General features: G+C 61.2%; 3 protein-coding genes across 4 annotated transcripts; all 3 read left to right on the forward strand.

Annotated features, from left to right (window-relative positions):
* Positions 1-145: 145 nt before the first annotated feature.
* Positions 146-2,346, forward strand: RBMX2 (RNA binding motif protein X-linked 2; the record flags this gene model as incomplete). The annotated part of the gene is made up of 6 exons (XM_082289695.1): positions 146-150; positions 233-348; positions 429-480; positions 546-675; positions 776-956; positions 1,508-2,346. The coding sequence occupies 6 exons, from the start codon at positions 146-148 to the stop codon at positions 1,912-1,914; spliced, it is 891 nt and encodes a 296-aa protein (XP_082145821.1). The 3' UTR covers positions 1,915-2,346.
* Positions 2,347-2,692: 346 nt separating this feature from the next.
* Positions 2,693-10,089, forward strand: SLC25A14 (solute carrier family 25 member 14; the record flags this gene model as incomplete). 2 transcript variants are annotated; one of them, XM_082289693.1, is made up of 9 exons in its annotated part: positions 2,693-2,805; positions 2,896-3,043; positions 3,807-3,901; positions 5,926-6,011; positions 6,857-6,952; positions 7,289-7,413; positions 8,488-8,623; positions 8,974-9,054; positions 9,626-10,089. In XM_082289693.1, the coding sequence occupies 9 exons, from the start codon at positions 2,742-2,744 to the stop codon at positions 9,665-9,667; spliced, it is 873 nt and encodes a 290-aa protein (XP_082145819.1). In that variant the 3' UTR covers positions 9,668-10,089. The 2 variants fall into 2 exon arrangements, with proteins under 2 accessions (XP_082145819.1, XP_082145818.1); XM_082289692.1 differs by having other exon boundaries at positions 2,742-3,043.
* Positions 10,090-12,692: 2,603 nt separating this feature from the next.
* Positions 12,693-13,733, forward strand: GPR119 (G protein-coupled receptor 119; the record flags this gene model as incomplete). Its single annotated transcript, XM_082289696.1, has 1 exon — positions 12,693-13,733. One exon carries the CDS (start codon positions 12,693-12,695, stop codon positions 13,731-13,733), a length of 1,041 nt encoding a protein of 346 aa, XP_082145822.1.
* Between the last annotated feature and the right edge of the window lie 2,305 nt (positions 13,734-16,038).

The raw sequence follows: 16,038 nt of genomic DNA on the forward strand, positions 1-16,038 counted from the left end.
ACCTGACTCGGTTACAATCGGCCCGACTCGGCCACGCTCGGCCCAACTCGGCTATAATCGGTCGACACTCGGCTGCTCTCGGCTACGTCCGTCTCGGCTCGGGGCGGGGCGGTGCCGCGCAGGCGCAGTGCGCCTCGCCGCCGCCATGAAGTAGGTGTGAGGGCTGTGTGGGGGGAAGGCCGGGCTCACGTCTGTCCCGGCGGTCCCGATGCTGACGGTGCCTCGCCCGCAGCCCCCTGACCAAAGTGAAGCTGATCAATGAGCTGAACGCGCGGGAAGCGGAGCTAGGCGTGCAGGAGGCGGTGTCGTGGCACGCGGAGTACAAGGACAGTGCTTGGATCTTTGTGGGTACGGAGCGGGCTGGGGGCGCGGCGGGGCCGGTGCTGTTGACCCTTTCCCTCGCTCCCTCCCTTCCCCTCTCCCCGCAGGCGGGCTGCACTACGAGCTGACGGAGGGCGATGTCATTTGCGTGTTCTCTCAGTAAGTGCCGTAGCCCCGGCCCCGCCGCCGCGGGCGCTGCCGCGGGTGCTCACAGTGTGTCACAGGTACGGCGAGGTCGTCAACATCAACCTCGTGCGGGACAAGAAGACCGGAAAGTCCAAGGGCTTCTGCTTCCTGTGCTATGAGGACCAGAGAAGCACCATCCTGGCTGTGGACAACTTCAATGGGATCAAGGTGAGTGGAGCTCGGGTGCTGTCGTGACTCCCTGAGTGCTTCCTCACATGGGCAGCAGCCCCAGGAGCCGGGAGCTGCCCGTGACAGCCCGGCCCTGCAGATCAAGGGACGGACCATCCGTGTGGACCATGTGGCCAACTACCGGCCCCCCAAGGAGTCCGAGGACTGGGATGACGTGACCAGAGCCCTCCATGCCAAGGGCTGCGGGGTCAAAACGCCACCTCACAGCTCGTCTGACTCCCTGTCAGAGGATGAGGATGTGCCCGTGAAAAAGCAGAAAGGTGAGGAGTGTTCTTGGCAGGCTGAATCCCACGTGGGGAGTGCCCATGGTAGGGTTTGGGGACTTGAATCTGAGTGGAGAGAAGGCTTGAGGAAGGAAAATGGGCACAAAGCGAGGGTGGGAACAAGGTGTTGCTCCAGAGTGCTGAGGAGATGCTAAAAAATGAGAGAGGAGGAGGAGAGCAAAGAGGGAAAAGAGTCCTTGGGTCTGGAGAGGTAATTTCCACAGAGTGGATCACACTACTTCTGAGGAAGGGCAATGAAAGGGAGGTTCTTGGCATTCCAAATGGTGTGGAAATGCCCCGCCTTGCTGGAAAGAACATGATGTGAGTGTTAAAGAGGGAAGTGGGATGGCTGCAACTGGAGGAGAAAAAGTCATGGTTGGAAGTGGACAGGGATCTCCCTGAAGGGGAAGCAGGCTGGGAAAGGGGTGGAGAGGGAGAATCCGTAGTGGAAGAGGAGTTGGGATGGTGCCATGGTGGCAGGCAGAGCCCAGGGGAGCGAGCTGCTCCTGGAATTTGGTCCATCCCAAAGTGTGACCCCCTCATTCCAGAGAAGCAGCGGAGCAGAGCAGAACGGTCGAAGTCGAGCCCGCAAGCTGGGAAGCGGGCGAGCGCGGAGGAGCCGCATCCCAGGATCAAGATCAAGAAGGAGAAGGAGGACCCTGGGTACGAGCGCTGTGCTGGCGGCAGCGCTGACAGGAGCGCCGGGAGCAGGACGCAGCGGGACGAGGAGCAGCGGCGGCGCCAGCGGCACTCGGACAGGAGGGGGGACAAGAACTGCCATGAGCAGAGGGGCCAGAGCGGCTCCTGGGAAGAGCGGGAGAAGAGGGAACAGGCTGGCAGGAGGGGGGACGGGCACAGCAGTAGGCAAGACGCGTCCCCCAGGGGAGGCAGATCCCGGGAGCCCCATTCCAGGCACAGGGAGCGGGGCTCTGGCAGAGATTCCGGCCGCTGCTGAGCTCTGGGTGAGCGTTTGGGGCGAGGCAGGCCCTGAGCCTGCCCAAACCTGCTCCAAGCTCCCAGGATAACACGGCTGGACCCTTCCCCTGGGAGCTTCCCTTTGCCTCTCATTCTGCCTGGGCCAGGGCTCTCCACGCTGCCTGTGCTGCCGGCTGGGACAGGGGTTTGTCCTGCGACCGGGGAGGGTGTTAAGAGGCGGAGGCTGGGAGCAGCAGGATGCTCCCCTTCCCTAAATCCCTGGGACAATGTCCCCCTCTTGCACTGGAGGGAGAGGCTGCTGGGTGTCTTGTCTGGCCTCGTGGGCTGGGTTTGGGCCCTGTGCCCACCTGGCATCTCCTGGATTCCACGATGGAGCCGCAGGGCTGCACCGGTGTGTCGGGGTGATTTACCGTGGATTTGTTTAAAGTTTTCTTAATAAAAATTCTTGTTAGGGAGCAGCTGGTCCTGGGAGCAGCATTCCTGTCCCTGGGCCAGGGAGGAGGTGGCATCTTTTTCTCACACTGATTTTGGGCTTATTTGGCTGGAAAACCGGGAACGCTGGAGTGGGGGATTCAGAGGGTGGAGGAGGGAGGGGCTTTACCTGGATCCGGTTCCTACAACGAGAACGCTGTGCGGGCCGGCTCCGTGCCCGCTCCAGGCGCAAGGGGGGAGTCCTTCCCCGGGGACACCCGCTGTGGGGTGGGGGCAGCTCCGGGGCTCCCCCGTCCCGGGGCCGGCAGGGGGCGCGCGCGGCGCGGCGGGGCCGAGCCCTGTTCCGGTCGCGGTTCCGGTTCCGGTCCCGGCCCGGTGGCGGCGGCGCGCGCGGCGGTGTCCGCCCGCCATGCCATGTCCGCGCTCAACTGGAAACCCTTCGTGTATGGCGGGCTCGCCTCCATCGTGGCCGAGTTCGGTGAGGCGCAGGGGCCGGGCGGGCGGGGCCGGGCGGGACCCGTGCGCGTACCGGCGGGCGCTGACGCCGCTGCCGCCGCTGTCCCCGCAGGCACGTTCCCCGTGGACCTCACCAAGACGCGGCTGCAGGTGCAGGGGCAGAGCACCGACGCGCGGTTCCGCGAGGTGCGGTACCGGGGCATGTTCCACGCGCTGTTCCGCATCTGCCGCGAGGAGGGCGGCCGGGCCCTGTACTCGGGGTGAGCACCGGGCCGGGCCCGTCGGGGCCGGGGCCCATCGGCAGCGGCTCCCACGTCCCCCGGGACCCCCATCCATCCGTGCCGGGACACCCACCCATCCGCCACGGGTCCTCCCCGCGGCCCGGCACCTCCTTCCACCCACCCGGGCCGCCCCGCTGCCGGCCCCGTGTCCTTCCCCTCTGGCTCAGGGTCTCCCACCGCCCGTCCTGGGCTCCCGCCTGTCCCGTTCGTCCCCCCCAGCCCGTCCCGGGTTCCCCGTCCATCCCGGCATCCCCCTCCGCCCACCCCAGGTCCTCCCCCTGCCCACGCCGGGACCTCCCCCACACCCCGGCATCTTCCCCTGCCTTCCCCGGGTCTCCCCCACCCATCCCGAGTTCTCCTCCGCCCACCCCGGCCCTGCTTCTGTCCTGGCACCCCCTCCCCAGCCCGGGTCCCCTTTTCCACCTTCTGTCACGGCATCGCCCCGCTCCCTGCCCATCCCGGCCCCCCCATTTCCCGCACGCTGCTGCGCTCCCCTGGGATCCCTCTCGGCCTTGAACCCCTGAGCGGAGATTCCCGGTTTTCCCGAGGCGGGGAGCAAGGCCAGGGATGCGTGGGTGCCATCCCCTGGCACTGGGGCTGCGTGGGGCAGTCCCGGGTTATCCCGGGCACGGCTGCGTTTCTCGGAGCCGCCGCAGGGCCGTGCCCGGCCCCGGCAGTTTGCGGGCGGTGGGGAGTGGCCCGTGCTGGCCCGCAGGGATGCTCAGGGTCCGTTCCCCCTCAGGATCGCCCCGGCACTGCTGAGACAGGCGTCCTATGGCACCATCAAGATCGGGATCTACCAGAGCCTGAAGCGGCTCTTCGTGGATCGCATGGAAGGTCGGTGCTGGGGAGCAGCTGCACGGGCACCTCCCAGCTCCCCACACGCTGGGCTGTTTGTTTTGCTCTGTCCTTCCCACCCCAAGATTCCCACAGGAATGGAGCTCCATTACTGGGTGCCGTGGTTTTGTTTGCCAGTGAGAGCAAGGATTGGTTTCAATCCCGATGGGAACCTCACTGTGCTCTGCACTGCCTGTGGTCCCTGCCCAAATACCTCCCTCCAGCCAGGTTCCTTCCTTTCATGGAATCATAGGAGAATCACAGAATCATTGAGGTTGGAAAAGACCTCCAAGATCACCAAGTCCAGGCTGTGCCCGATGCCCACCTTGTCCTCAGCCCAGAGCTCTGAGTGCCACCTCCAGTCCTTCCTTGGACACCTCCAGGGATGGGCACTCCAAACCTCCCCGGGTAGCCCCTTCCACCCTTTCCATGAAGAAATTCCTCCTGGTGTCCACCCTGAACCTCCCCTGGCACGGCTTGGGGCTTTGTCCTCTTGTGCTGTTGAGACTTTGCACCTCAGAACCAAAAATCCAAGGTGTCGTTCCTCAGGCTCATCTCTTTTTGATTCGTCTCAGGGAGGCATCCCCTGACAGCTGTACAGCAGATGTGTAACAGGGATTGGAAGCTTCAGGAGTGAGTGTCTGCTGTCTTCTCTCTGGAGCCTTTGAGTGCTGGGATGCAGCACTTAGAACAACTCCCAGAATGGTTTGGGTTGGAAGGGACCTTAAAGCCCACCCAGTGCCACCACCTTCCACTATCCCAGCCCCATCCAGCCTGGCCTGGAACACTTCCAGGGATCCAAGGGCGGCTACAGCTTCTCTGGACAACCTCTGGATGGGAATTGTGCAGTCCAGATCTGTAGCTTTGGGCCTGATTGTAAAGGTGAGGTTCCACCAGTGCCCTTGACCTGTGCCCTCTGCAGCTCCTGCCTGGGGAGTGGAGCAGCACGAGTCTGGTGGGTGCACCCTGAGGGAGCACCGCGATGCAGGTGAGATTTTCATCCCTGGTGTGATAGGAGGGAATGTTGTAACACCATTCCAGCCTGGGAAAGCAGGATGGGCAGGCGAAATGCAGCACACTGATGGTATGGAGCTGTGTCAGGGGAGGTGTAGGTTCAGTATCAGGAAAAGGTTATTTTCTCCAGAGGGTGCTGTGGCACTGCCCATGCTCCCCAGGGAATGGTTGTGGCCCTAAGGCTGCCAGAGCTCCAGGAGCGTTTGGACACCGCTCTCAGGCACAGATTGTTGGGGTGCATGTGCAGGGACAGGAGTTGAACTGGATGATCCTTGTGGAACCCTTCCATCTCAGTAGATTCTGTGATTCTGTGACTCCAGAGGTCCTTTCAGGGCTGCTGTCCTGCTCCAATAATGCCTGTCCTTGCCTCGTTCTGTCTGTGTACAGGCCCCACATCCCCCTCGCTGTTCAGCCTTTTCTGCTGTGAGCTCCATGCCTGAATGTTTGTCTCCCTACAGGCCTGGGGCAGCCTGGTGTCCTCTGGGAAGTGTCGTGGTCAGTACCAGCACAGGCCTGTGCCTTTTCCCAATGTAACCATCATCCTAATACTGGGCCTCGAATCTCGGACTATTCCCTGGCACTAATCACATCTAACTCCCTGCCTGGTCTTGATCCTCAGCTGGCTCCAGGTGGCTGTGTGTAGGCAAATCCAGTTGGTATCAGGGGAAACGCTGGGTTGTCCCTCTCTGCCTCTGTCCTGGCTTGTCCCTGCTGTGAGAAATGTGTCACTGGACACTGAAATCTCAGATAATTGTTTACAATTTTCACATGTCCCAGTGTTCTCATCAGTCAGACCCTCTGAGAGTGCATTGCTGAGTGTTTCAGCTGCCACCTTCTGTCCCTGGCAGGTCTGGGGACAGACCTGTCAGGGGCTGTGGCACCTGCCCAGGCCCTGCTCCCTCAGCTTCACCGTGTGATTTAAGAACTGAGCTGCTCTGCTCTTCCCAGCCCTTGTTCCCTCCTACTGTGCCCCTTCCCATTAGGGTCTGACCTTCTTTCCTTGGTTGCAGATGAAACGTTGCTCATCAATGTGATCTGTGGGGTGGTCTCGGGGGTCATCTCCTCTGCACTGGCCAATCCCACAGATGTGCTGAAGGTAAGGGCTGCTCCTGGCTGACTGTGGGACCTGTGGGAGGAGCAGCTCAGTGCTCCCTGAGCCACCAGTCCTGCTCATTTGGGGTTGTTTAATGAATGGGGACCAAAGCCCAGAGTAATTAACAGATGTTTAAAAACAGCTCTTAAAGGTCACAGAATCCTGGAATGGTTTGGGTTGGAAGGGACATGAAAAATCATCTCCTTCCACCTCCTACCATGGGCAAGGGCGCCTCCCACTAGACCAGGTTGCTCCAAACCCTGTCCAACTTGTCCTGGAACACTTTCAGGGATGGGGCAGCCACAGCTTCTCTGGGCAACAAAGATCATGACATTTGTCCTGGTGAGGGGTGGAGGCTGTGTTGTCTGACCTGGGCCAGGTGGGTGGGTGGCAGCCAGCTGCTCCTGTCCCCTTGGTCACTGTGCTGGCACTGCCCCAGGGGCCTGCCTGTTATGTGGAGTGAGCAGAGCCCAGTGGGGACTGCCTGGGGCCCTGGGCTCAGGGTAGCCCTGCTTGGGGCAGAGAGAGCCTGGAGAGCTTCCCCACTCTTCTCCCTGTGTAGATCCTCCTTCAGGCATTGCTTTCAGGGTGGGAAGGCCTTGTCCTCATGTCCCTGTGCTCCCACCCTGCTGCTGTCCCTGCCCCATGCCTGCTGCCAGCGTTGTGTTGTCCATGTGGTTTGCAGGGGGAGGGATGTGGAGAGCAGCGTGTGTTCTGAGCTGCTCTGTTCTCCCACGAGTCCCATGGAGCTGCTGTCCCTGCTGTCCCTGCCATCCCTGCCCTCTGGGCAGTTGCTGCTGTCAGGACAGGTGTTGATGTCCTCCTGCTGAGTCTCCCCTTCCTTTCAGATCCGAATGCAGGCTCAGGGCAGCTTGTTCCAGGGCGGGATGATTGGCAGCTTCATCGACATCTACCAGCAGGAAGGTACCCGAGGCCTCTGGAGGGTGAGCACCAACTCCCAGAATCCCCCACCAGCATCAGAACGAACAGAAATCTCAAGGAAGCAGGTGCTCTCCCACTGTTCTGTAGCAGGGAGCACCTGGAGCCCCTCCTGGCTCCTTAAACTGCTGCTTTTGTGGGGCAGAGTCTCTCCCAGTGTTGACATTGGTGCAGAAGGTGAGGGGGTGACAGCCTGGCTCCCGTGTGCTGCGAGGAGGGAAGCAGTGTGGAGTTAATGCAGTTGGTGTGCCTGCAGGGAGGGTACAGGGAGGATTGTCAGGAGAAGGCCCCGGGAGCTGGGGGGTGTGGCTGCAGTTGGTGACAGTGTCCCTTCTCCACAGGGTGTTGTCCCCACGGCCCAGCGAGCTGCAATTGTGGTGGGGGTGGAGCTGCCAGTCTACGACATCACCAAGAAGCATCTGATCCTGTCAGGCCTCATGGGGGACACCATCTTTGCCCACTTCGTGTGAGTCCCTGCTGCAGGCTGGGGGGGGTGTGAAGCGGAGGAGCCTGGTGGGATTGGGAGAGGCCGTGGAGCGAGTGCTCTGGAGCTGCAGGGAGCAGGGTTGGTGCTTCCAAAGGACCTGCCCAGTCAACTGGAGCAGCCCAGAGTCAGCAGCAGGTGTGGGATCATTAAGGCTGGGTAAGACCTCAAAGACCATCAAGTCCAGCCAATCCCCCAGCACTGCCAAGGCCACCACTAATCCATCCCCACATCCCAGAGAGACCTCCTCGGGGAAGGACCTGGCAGAAATCCTTTGGTGACATGAAATGCCAGCTTGGTTTCAGCTGGCTGATGACAGAAATGCTGTTGGCCCACATCTGTGCCCTGGTATGAACCAGGCAGGAGATCCCTGTGTGTGGCTACCTGTAACAGTCCCTCAAAAGCTGCTCCAGTCCCTAGTCCTCACCTAGCCAGACCCTGTCACCTTGCAGCCCCTGCTGTAAGAGCCTTGAGAGAGGAACAGACACGAAGCTGACAGGACCCAGAGCAGGTGTTGCAGTCAGCCTGCTCTGGGCAGGGCTGGCAGAGAACACCAAAGTCCTTTTCCAGCTCATGTTCCTGTTCCTCAGCTGCAGATGCTTCAGTGCTTCCATTGGCTTTGGGGTGAGGATGGGGAGCACTGGACCCTCCGTGGAGGGGGAGACTGGCAGCTCTGTGATCCCTTCTGGGCCTTTGCTCTTCCTCCCTCCTTCCCAAAGAAGTGTTTGCTCTGGTGGGAAGGCTGTGCGCTCCCAGGGGATGCCTTCAGGTCTGCGTCACCTGGGCAGCACCTGGGACCCTTGCAGGGCTGCCAGTGCCCTGAGGAACCACTATGGGCTCAGATGAGGGTCTGGATTAGCTGAGCTGAGCATTTCCCTCCCCTGAGCTCTGCAGGCTCCAGGTCTGCCGCTGCCCCTTTCCCAGGTAGGAGCAGGTAGTGCAGCTCACATTCACTGCCAAATGCCTTTGATAAAATCCAGGGGAAGGTATTTAGTGCCTGTCTGAGCAGGAGTGGCCGTGTCCAGGGCTGTCCCTGCCCTGATTTGGTGTGTGCAGTTCCAGCTTCACGTGCGGGCTGGCGGGGGCCATCGCCTCCAACCCCGTGGACGTGGTGCGGACGCGGATGATGAACCAGCGGGCGATCGTGGGCAGCTCGGAGCTCTACAAGGGCACTCTGGATGGCCTCATCAAGGTGAGGGGAGAGGTGGGCACACCCCTGTCCTGGGAGGCTGGCCAGGCACCAGCAGCATGCTGATGGGAGCAGTGAGATCCTACAGTGACACAGCCTGTCATCAGTGAGACAGGAGGGGGCCCAGAGTCACTTCCCTGAGGCCATTGTCAGCCTGAGCATCCTCCCAGCCTCCTGGGGCAGAATTCAGGCCGTGATGCAGTTAGCTGGGTTCAGAGGCTGTAAGTGGTGCTTCACACACTCGCACGGGCCTGTCTGCTCCCTGCAGCAGCTGGAGTGTCACGTGTGGCACTGGGGGGGTGGGCAGGGCGTGGGCCTTATGTGTCTCCTAATCCACTTGTCTCTCCTCCCAGACGTGGAAGAGTGAGGGCTTCTTTGCACTCTACAAAGGCTTCTGGCCCAACTGGCTTCGTCTGGGTCCCTGGAACATCATCGTATCCTTCCCTGGGACACGGGGAGAACCCAGCTGGGAAGGGCAGGGCAGGGCTGACACCCCGATGGGCTGCACTGGGGACCCTACTGGGCACCTCTGATGGTTCCTGTAGAGCCTCTGGGGGCTTGGCTGAGACCTTCCCTGGCCTGGGCTGCAGGAGGCTCCTGGGTCGGCTCCTGTTTGGGAGGGAATCGTGGGGAACGTTCCGCTGCTGAGGCAGGTGCTGACCCTGTGCAGGGCCAGTGCTGCTGTGTGCTGACCCTGACCATGCTGCCTGCTGAAACTGGTGGGGAATTGACTGTGAAGAGCTCCCAGTCTGGGCTTGGAGCCACCTCCCTCTCCCAGTGGTGTGGGCAGGGCTGGGTTTGCTCTGGGTCCGTGTCCCTGCTGCTGGCAGCACCGGTGCCCAGCTCTGTCCTGCCTGGGCAGGTCGGGTTGTGCTGCCTGGGCACAGAGCTCCGTGGGTGGGTTTAAGGAGCTCCCTGGAGGGATGTCCAGCCCAGCTGAATGCTCTGCCCACCCTGCCAGGCAGCTGCCTCACATCTGTCCCAATTCCTTGACGTTCCCTTCAGTTTTTTATCACATACGAGCAGTTGAAGCGCCTCCCCTTCTGAGAGCTGCCTTCATCTCACCAGAGTCATCCTCGGGACCGGCAGCTGAGCTGTGCTGCCGCCTCCCTCTTCATCCCACCATCCCCATGTCGTGGTGTTTGGTACCTGTGGGCTGGGCTCTCCCCCAATGCATGGTCCCTGCAGCACGAGCTGCTGGGGGCAGCCCGGAGCCGTGCTCCCCACCCGAAGGTGTCCGCGTGCCTGGGCCTGCAGGAATATCTTCTGTGAAGATCTGTGCGTTCCAGTGGCCCTTGGGGCATTCCAGTGGCCCTTGGGGCATTCCAGTGGCCCTTGGGGCGCTGTGGCTCATGGTTGGCAGGTGTGGGTGTCCTCCCGTGCCCGCAGGGTGAGGCTGGAGCCCGGGAAGGTGCCATTGTCATGTTTCTTGCAGAACTGTAACTTCATTAAATTATTTATTGACCGGATGGCTTGGGTTTGGGTCTGTGCTCCCTCATTGCAGGGGTGTCTGCCCAGCACAGAAGCTGGTTTTCACCACACTACAGATACCTTCATTCTCTATATATTTATATAAAAGCAATCTGTAGGATTCACTGCAGTAGTGATGTTTCTAAACCCAAGTTTGTTGTGTCAAAAAATGACCCTGTTGCCCTCTCAGCTCAGTTTTGCCAAACCTCAGTCCCTTAAATCCCTGCTTACATTATTATTACTTACACTATTTTTGCTTAGATCATTTGCAAAGCCAGGTACTGTGCTTTAAAGGTCAGCTCAGCACTTGAAAATGGTGGTTCTGGTGCTGAGCAGGATATTTTGGTCACCCTCTTCTGTTTTTGGTTATTTTTTAACGTTCATGGCTATGGAAGCAAATAGTTCTTATGTTCCTGCTCCCTTTCCTCTTTGTGGGGTGGCTTTGGTTTGGATGAAGGTCCCTTTGTGACACAGCAGCATGTCCAGGCTGAGCCTGCTGTGAGCTGAGATTCTGTGCAAGCCACACAAGGAATGTTCAGCCAAATCCCGCTGGGAAAAGTGGGAAGAAATTGATGTTACAAAGTCAGAGCTGCCTGGGGAAGCTGCAGGTGTAGGGAGGGCGACTCTACTGAGCTCTTGGACTGAAATCCTGTGTTGAGCAGGGCTCCCTGCAGCGTCCAGCTCGGCAGGCTGTGCCAGGCAGTGTGCAGGAACACACCTGAGCAGTCTGTACCTGCTCCCCTGCACCCACAGGAAGGTCCAGGGTGTGGAACTCTGACATAGGAGGCTCCATGGAAACCAGTCAGCCCTTCGCAGGTGTTTAAGGCAGAAATACGTGTGGTCCTGATCCATGAAAGCCAGAAATGGCAGTAAACCAGGACGGGGAGGCACTGGCTCCAGCCTGTACTTGCCGTACTGCCACTTCTCCCTTGTCCTTGATCTCGTTCCGGGGGTTTGGACCCTCTCCAACATCAGGGAAAAGGCTCCCCAAATGTCTCCCTGGGCAAACAGAAATGGAGGGTGTGTAAGGTCACCAGAACCCTTCCTGTGGCCACTTGCAGTGCAGAGCCCGGGTGTTCCCGAGGGGCCTCCCGGCTCCAGAGCTGCAGCCAGTGCCCACCATTCCCGAGCCTGCTCCTCCTTCCCTCCCCGGGTGCTCCCTCCCGGCCTCTCCCCAGGTTACTGTTTGACAGAGAAGGCTCAGTCCTTCCCGTTTCCTGGCAGCTGGGATTTTTCCAGCTCATGAGGCAGAAGAGGCTTGTGACACTGTGTAGGGGCTGGAGCTGTCACTGTCAGATCCTGTGGAGGTCAACCCCTCCGGGAGGTGTGAGGGATGTTGTGGGATTTTGTAGCACAAGGATGCAGAGGCTTTAGTGAATTTCTTTGTTAGAGTTACTTCCTAGTCAGGTAAATACACTCATAATTAGCAGAGTGAGCGAGCGTGTATAGAACCATTACCTTTTACTGTTAGTGGCACTTACATAGATTTCATCGGAAGTATCACGGCAAAGTTCATTAAACTCTCCCAGGAGTGAGGTCAGTCAATGGACAAAGTCTCTCTGTGGATATGACCTGGGTCATGGAGCCTGGAGTCAGCCTGGTGTTCCTGGGGGTCTGAGGGCTGTGCAGGGGGAGCTCTGGGACACAGAGAGGCTCTTTTGGGCAGTAGCCAGTTACTTCTGCGTGGATCCATGAGTGGGCAGAGGACACCAGCTGTTGGAGGGCCGTGGCTGCCTTCTGCCTGGATCTGAGGCCCCTCTGCAGGTTGTGGGGGTTTTTTGCCCTGCAGGTTCCAGCAATTCCTTGGTTTCCACCTCCCCAAGGATGCCCTGGGCTCCCTGTTGTGCTTGCCCAGGGCACTGCAGGTTCCCAGCTGTCAGCGCTGGTTTCTCAGGCTGGCAGATGTTTCTCCATCTGTATTTGAGCACACATCCCTTGTCAGTGCTTTTCACCACTGTAACCAGGTCGCCTTCAGAGCTGCTGCTCCAGCAAGGTGTCAGTGCTGTTCCCTTGGTCCCAGCAGGAAGAAACTGTCCCGGGTCTGGCAGTGAGCCCCAGGAGCCCCACGAGCTGTGCTGGACACTGGGAACTCTCTGTGCTTGTCCCCATTCCCAGCCCTGGTGTCTGAGCAGGCACTGCTCTGCTCCAGCCCCTGCTGCCTGGGGGGGACGGCCACCGCCCCATGTGCCACCGTGGCAGCTTCCTGCCCAGGTGCTCCCTGCTCACCCCCTGCTCCAGGGTTGTCTGGAAACGTGGCTGGAGGGGAGGGACCTCCGTGGGCACAGCGGATGCTGCGAGTCCCACAGTCCCTTCTGCGGGCGGCTGCTGGCAGAGCTCTGCTTCCCTGAGAGACACCCCTGCTCCCCAGGCTCCTGCAGCTCCCTGGGCTCCTGCAGCTCCCCGAGCTCCCGCTGCTCCCCGGGCTCCTGCAGCTCCCCAGGCTCCTGCAGCTCCCCGAGCTCCCGCTGCTCCCCGGGCTCCCGCTGATCCCCAGGCTCCCGCTGATCCCCGGGCTCCCGCTGCTCCCCGGGCTCCCGCTGATCCCCGGGCTCCTGCTGCTCCAGCTGCCAAGCTGCACCTGCTGAGAGGCCCCAGGTGAGCAATGCCTGAGAATCACGTTGGGGATGCACCATCCCTGTGCTGTGTCCCACAGGAGACAGCCATCACCAGCCAGGCCCTGGGAGCCATCCTCACCGGGCTGGCCTCACTCATCATCGCTGCCAACGTGCTGGTGGCCATCATCCTGCTCTGCCACATCCAGAAGAGTGGCTCCAAGGGGCTCTGTTTTGTCCTCAATCTTGCCTTGGCAGATGCCATGGTTGGCTTCACAGTCATGGGCTTGGCCATGGATGAGCTTTCCCAGCCCTTTTATCCTTCCCAGAACTTTTGCGTTCTGAGAATGGCTTTTGTGACTTCCTCCTCTGCTGCCTCCATCCTGTCCCTGATCCTGGTTGCGTGTGACAGGCACCTGGCCATCCGGAAGCCTTTCCACTATTTCCAGCTGGTGACAGGCCTGCGGGTTGGGGTGTGCTTGGTGGGGCTCTGGCTGGTTGCTGCCGTCGTCGGCTTCTTCCCAGTTCTCATCCCACGCTTCCAGAAGGTCTCCAACCATTGCAAGTGTTCCTTCTTCAACGTTTTCCAGCCTTCCTACCTGCTCACCATGTTCTGCCTCGGCTTCTTCCCCGCGCTCTTCCTCTTCCTCTACCTCTACTGTGACATGCTGAAAATCGCCTCGGTGCACGTGCAGCACATCCAGGAGGTGCAGCAGGCGGGGCTGGGGGGGGGCTGTCCCCCGCCCCGTGCCATCAGTGACATGAAGGCCATGCGCACGGTGGCCATGCTCATCGGGTGCTTCACGCTCTCCTGGCTGCCCTTCTTCATCGCCAGCATCGTGCAGATGGTCTGCCCTGAGTGCTTCCCCTACAAAGTCATCGAGAACTTCCTCTGGCTGCTGGGGCTGGGCAACTCCCTCCTGAACCCACTGCTCTATTCCTACTGGCAGAAGGACGTGCAGCTCCAGCTCTCCCAGCTGGCTGCAGGTGTGAAGAGGAGGGTCCTGCTCCACCTGGGCAACGGCCGCTGTTTCCCTGGCAGAGACACCAAGGCTCTTCCCGCTGTGTCCTGCCTGGAGCTCCAGGACTGACTTAGTAAGGAGCAGCTGTCTCTGGCTTTCCAGCTCTCCTCCTGCATTGTGACCACGAGCTCAGGGCCTGCCAGCTGTGAAGGAGATCACAGATGGGTGGGACCAATCTGGATGTTAATTCCCAGACACCACCATGGCCGGATTCCAGCCTGCCCACTGCCTCACAACCCCCAGCACAGCTGGCTTGGCCGCAGCCCCGGGCACCCCAGGTTGCAGGCTGTCCCTGGAGAGCCTCCTCTGAAGCAGCCTCGTGTCTCCTGGACCAAGCTCTCCCACTCTCTCCACAGGCAAAGCCCCTTCGCCCATCCCTGCCCGGCTTCCCCTGCCAGATGTGCACCCCCTGCCCTCCCCTCTGTCCGCAGCACTGGCTCCATGGGCAGCAAACCCCCCGTGCCTGGGGCCGGTGTGGGCACAAGGGAGGGCTCCAACCCCTCAGCCCCAGCAGCAGAGGCTGGGAGGGTGTGAACATCCCCAAGCTCTCCTGGACCACAGGCGCTCCTACTCCCTTCCCAAACCCACCTCTCAGTCCTACACAGGACTTTGTGTTTGTTTTGGGCTTTCGTGCCCACATGAAGCACAGGTGAGGGGTTTGGGCATGGGGAACACAGAGGGCTCAGCAGTGGCCCTGCCTGTGTGGGGGCTGGCATGACCCAGGGCAGGGGGCAGCCTGGGCACTGCCATCACTGTTTACCCAGGCTGTAAAAGGAGTCAATGAGTAACTGGCTGAACAGGGAGAGGGAGGATCGGCTGCCTCAGAGGTCCCCACGAAGGAGAGCTGCTGTGTCGCACTCAGGATTTGGGACTGGAAGGGTCCCTGCACACCCACTCACCCCATGGGACCCCCCCTTCTGCCCCAGTGGCCAGATGGCTGCCCCTGCCAGAGGCTATGCTGGTATTTAATTGCTTCTCATAAAATCGTTTTGTTTCATCTGCACGGCAAGAAAACTTCCCTTAGAAGAGGTTCATTTACTAAAAATGTACCCTCCCCTGAAAATGAGGGTGCTCTGCATGAAACAGCAGCTGTTCCCACCTCTGTTCTTGCCCCACTAGCAGACACGAAGGCTCAGGGCTGTATCCACTCGCATCCAGAACTCGCCATGGAGCTGAGGCCTTCCTGATCCTACAGAAAGAGACAAAAATGAAAGTGTCTTTAAAAGACCCCAAAACAAGAGGCCCTCTGTGGCATCCCCCTCGGCCTGGGAAAGGCCTGGGACCACGTACCACACGGCAGACACTCTTCCTGGCTGTGCCAGACGGACTCAGCCCGGGGGAAGGCTGCCCAGAGCAGTCTGGCTCCGTGGGCCGCTGTGTGTGGATCCAGCCCGGCTCAGCTCTGGGCTCAGCCCGTCACCTCCCCGCACCGGCGATTTGCTGCCTGTTCTTGGTGAGCTCTGCCGGCCGCGGCTTCGATCATCCTCATCCTCGCCGTTCCTCGTGAGGCCATGCCTGCTCCCATGCCTCACCCCAGAGAGGCCCTGCCGCCGTCCGCCTCCAGCCCGCGGTGACCGCGGCACCGAGCAGCGCCCGCGGGAGCGGCCGGACCGGGCTGTGCGCAGGGCGGCCGTGGGGGCACGGCCACGGAGCCATCCTGCCCCACAGGGAGACACGGAGGGCGCTTGCTGAATAAACGCCTTTGTGCTGGGCTGGTCTCTGCTCCGGTACCGGGGGCTCGGGGCGGCACCGGGGGCATCCGGGCTGCAGCAGGAGGGAGAGCACAGAACCGGGGCGGGGGAAAGGAGGGCGACAGCAGCGGACCCGCGGCTGCGGGGCCGGCCCTGTCCCAGTGAGGTGTTGCCGGTGGGATGTTCCTTATGGGATGCTCCCGGTCCCGGTGGGATGGTCCTGGTCCCGGTGTAATGACCCCTTGTCCCGGTGGGATGGTCCCGGCCCCGGCGGAATGGTCCCGGTCCCGGTGGGATGGCCCCTTGTCCCGGTAGGATGGTCCCGGTCCCGGTGGGGTGTGGCCTGTCCCGGTGGGATGGTCCCGGTCCCGGTCCCGGTGGGGTGTGGCCTGTCCCGGTGGGATGGTCCCGGTCCCGGCGGGGTGTGGCCGGTCCCGGTGGGATGGTCCCGGTCCCGGCGGGGTGTGGCCGGTCCCGGTGGGATGGTCCCGGTCCCGGCGGGGTGTGGCCTGTCCCGGTGGGATGGTCCCGGTCCCGGCGGGGTGTGGCCGGTCCCGCCCCGCCGCACGCCTCACGGCCCCGTCCCGGTGCGCGCGCAGCGCCCGTCCCGCCCCTTGCCCCGGGTCAGCCAATGGGCGCGCTCGGCGGGGGCGCGCGGGGCGGGGCGGCAGCGGTGGCAGCGG

The sequence above is a fragment of the Coloeus monedula genome, assembly GCF_965178545.1.
Source record: "Coloeus monedula genome assembly, chromosome: 12".
Taxonomy (NCBI): Eukaryota; Metazoa; Chordata; class Aves; order Passeriformes; family Corvidae; genus Coloeus; species Coloeus monedula.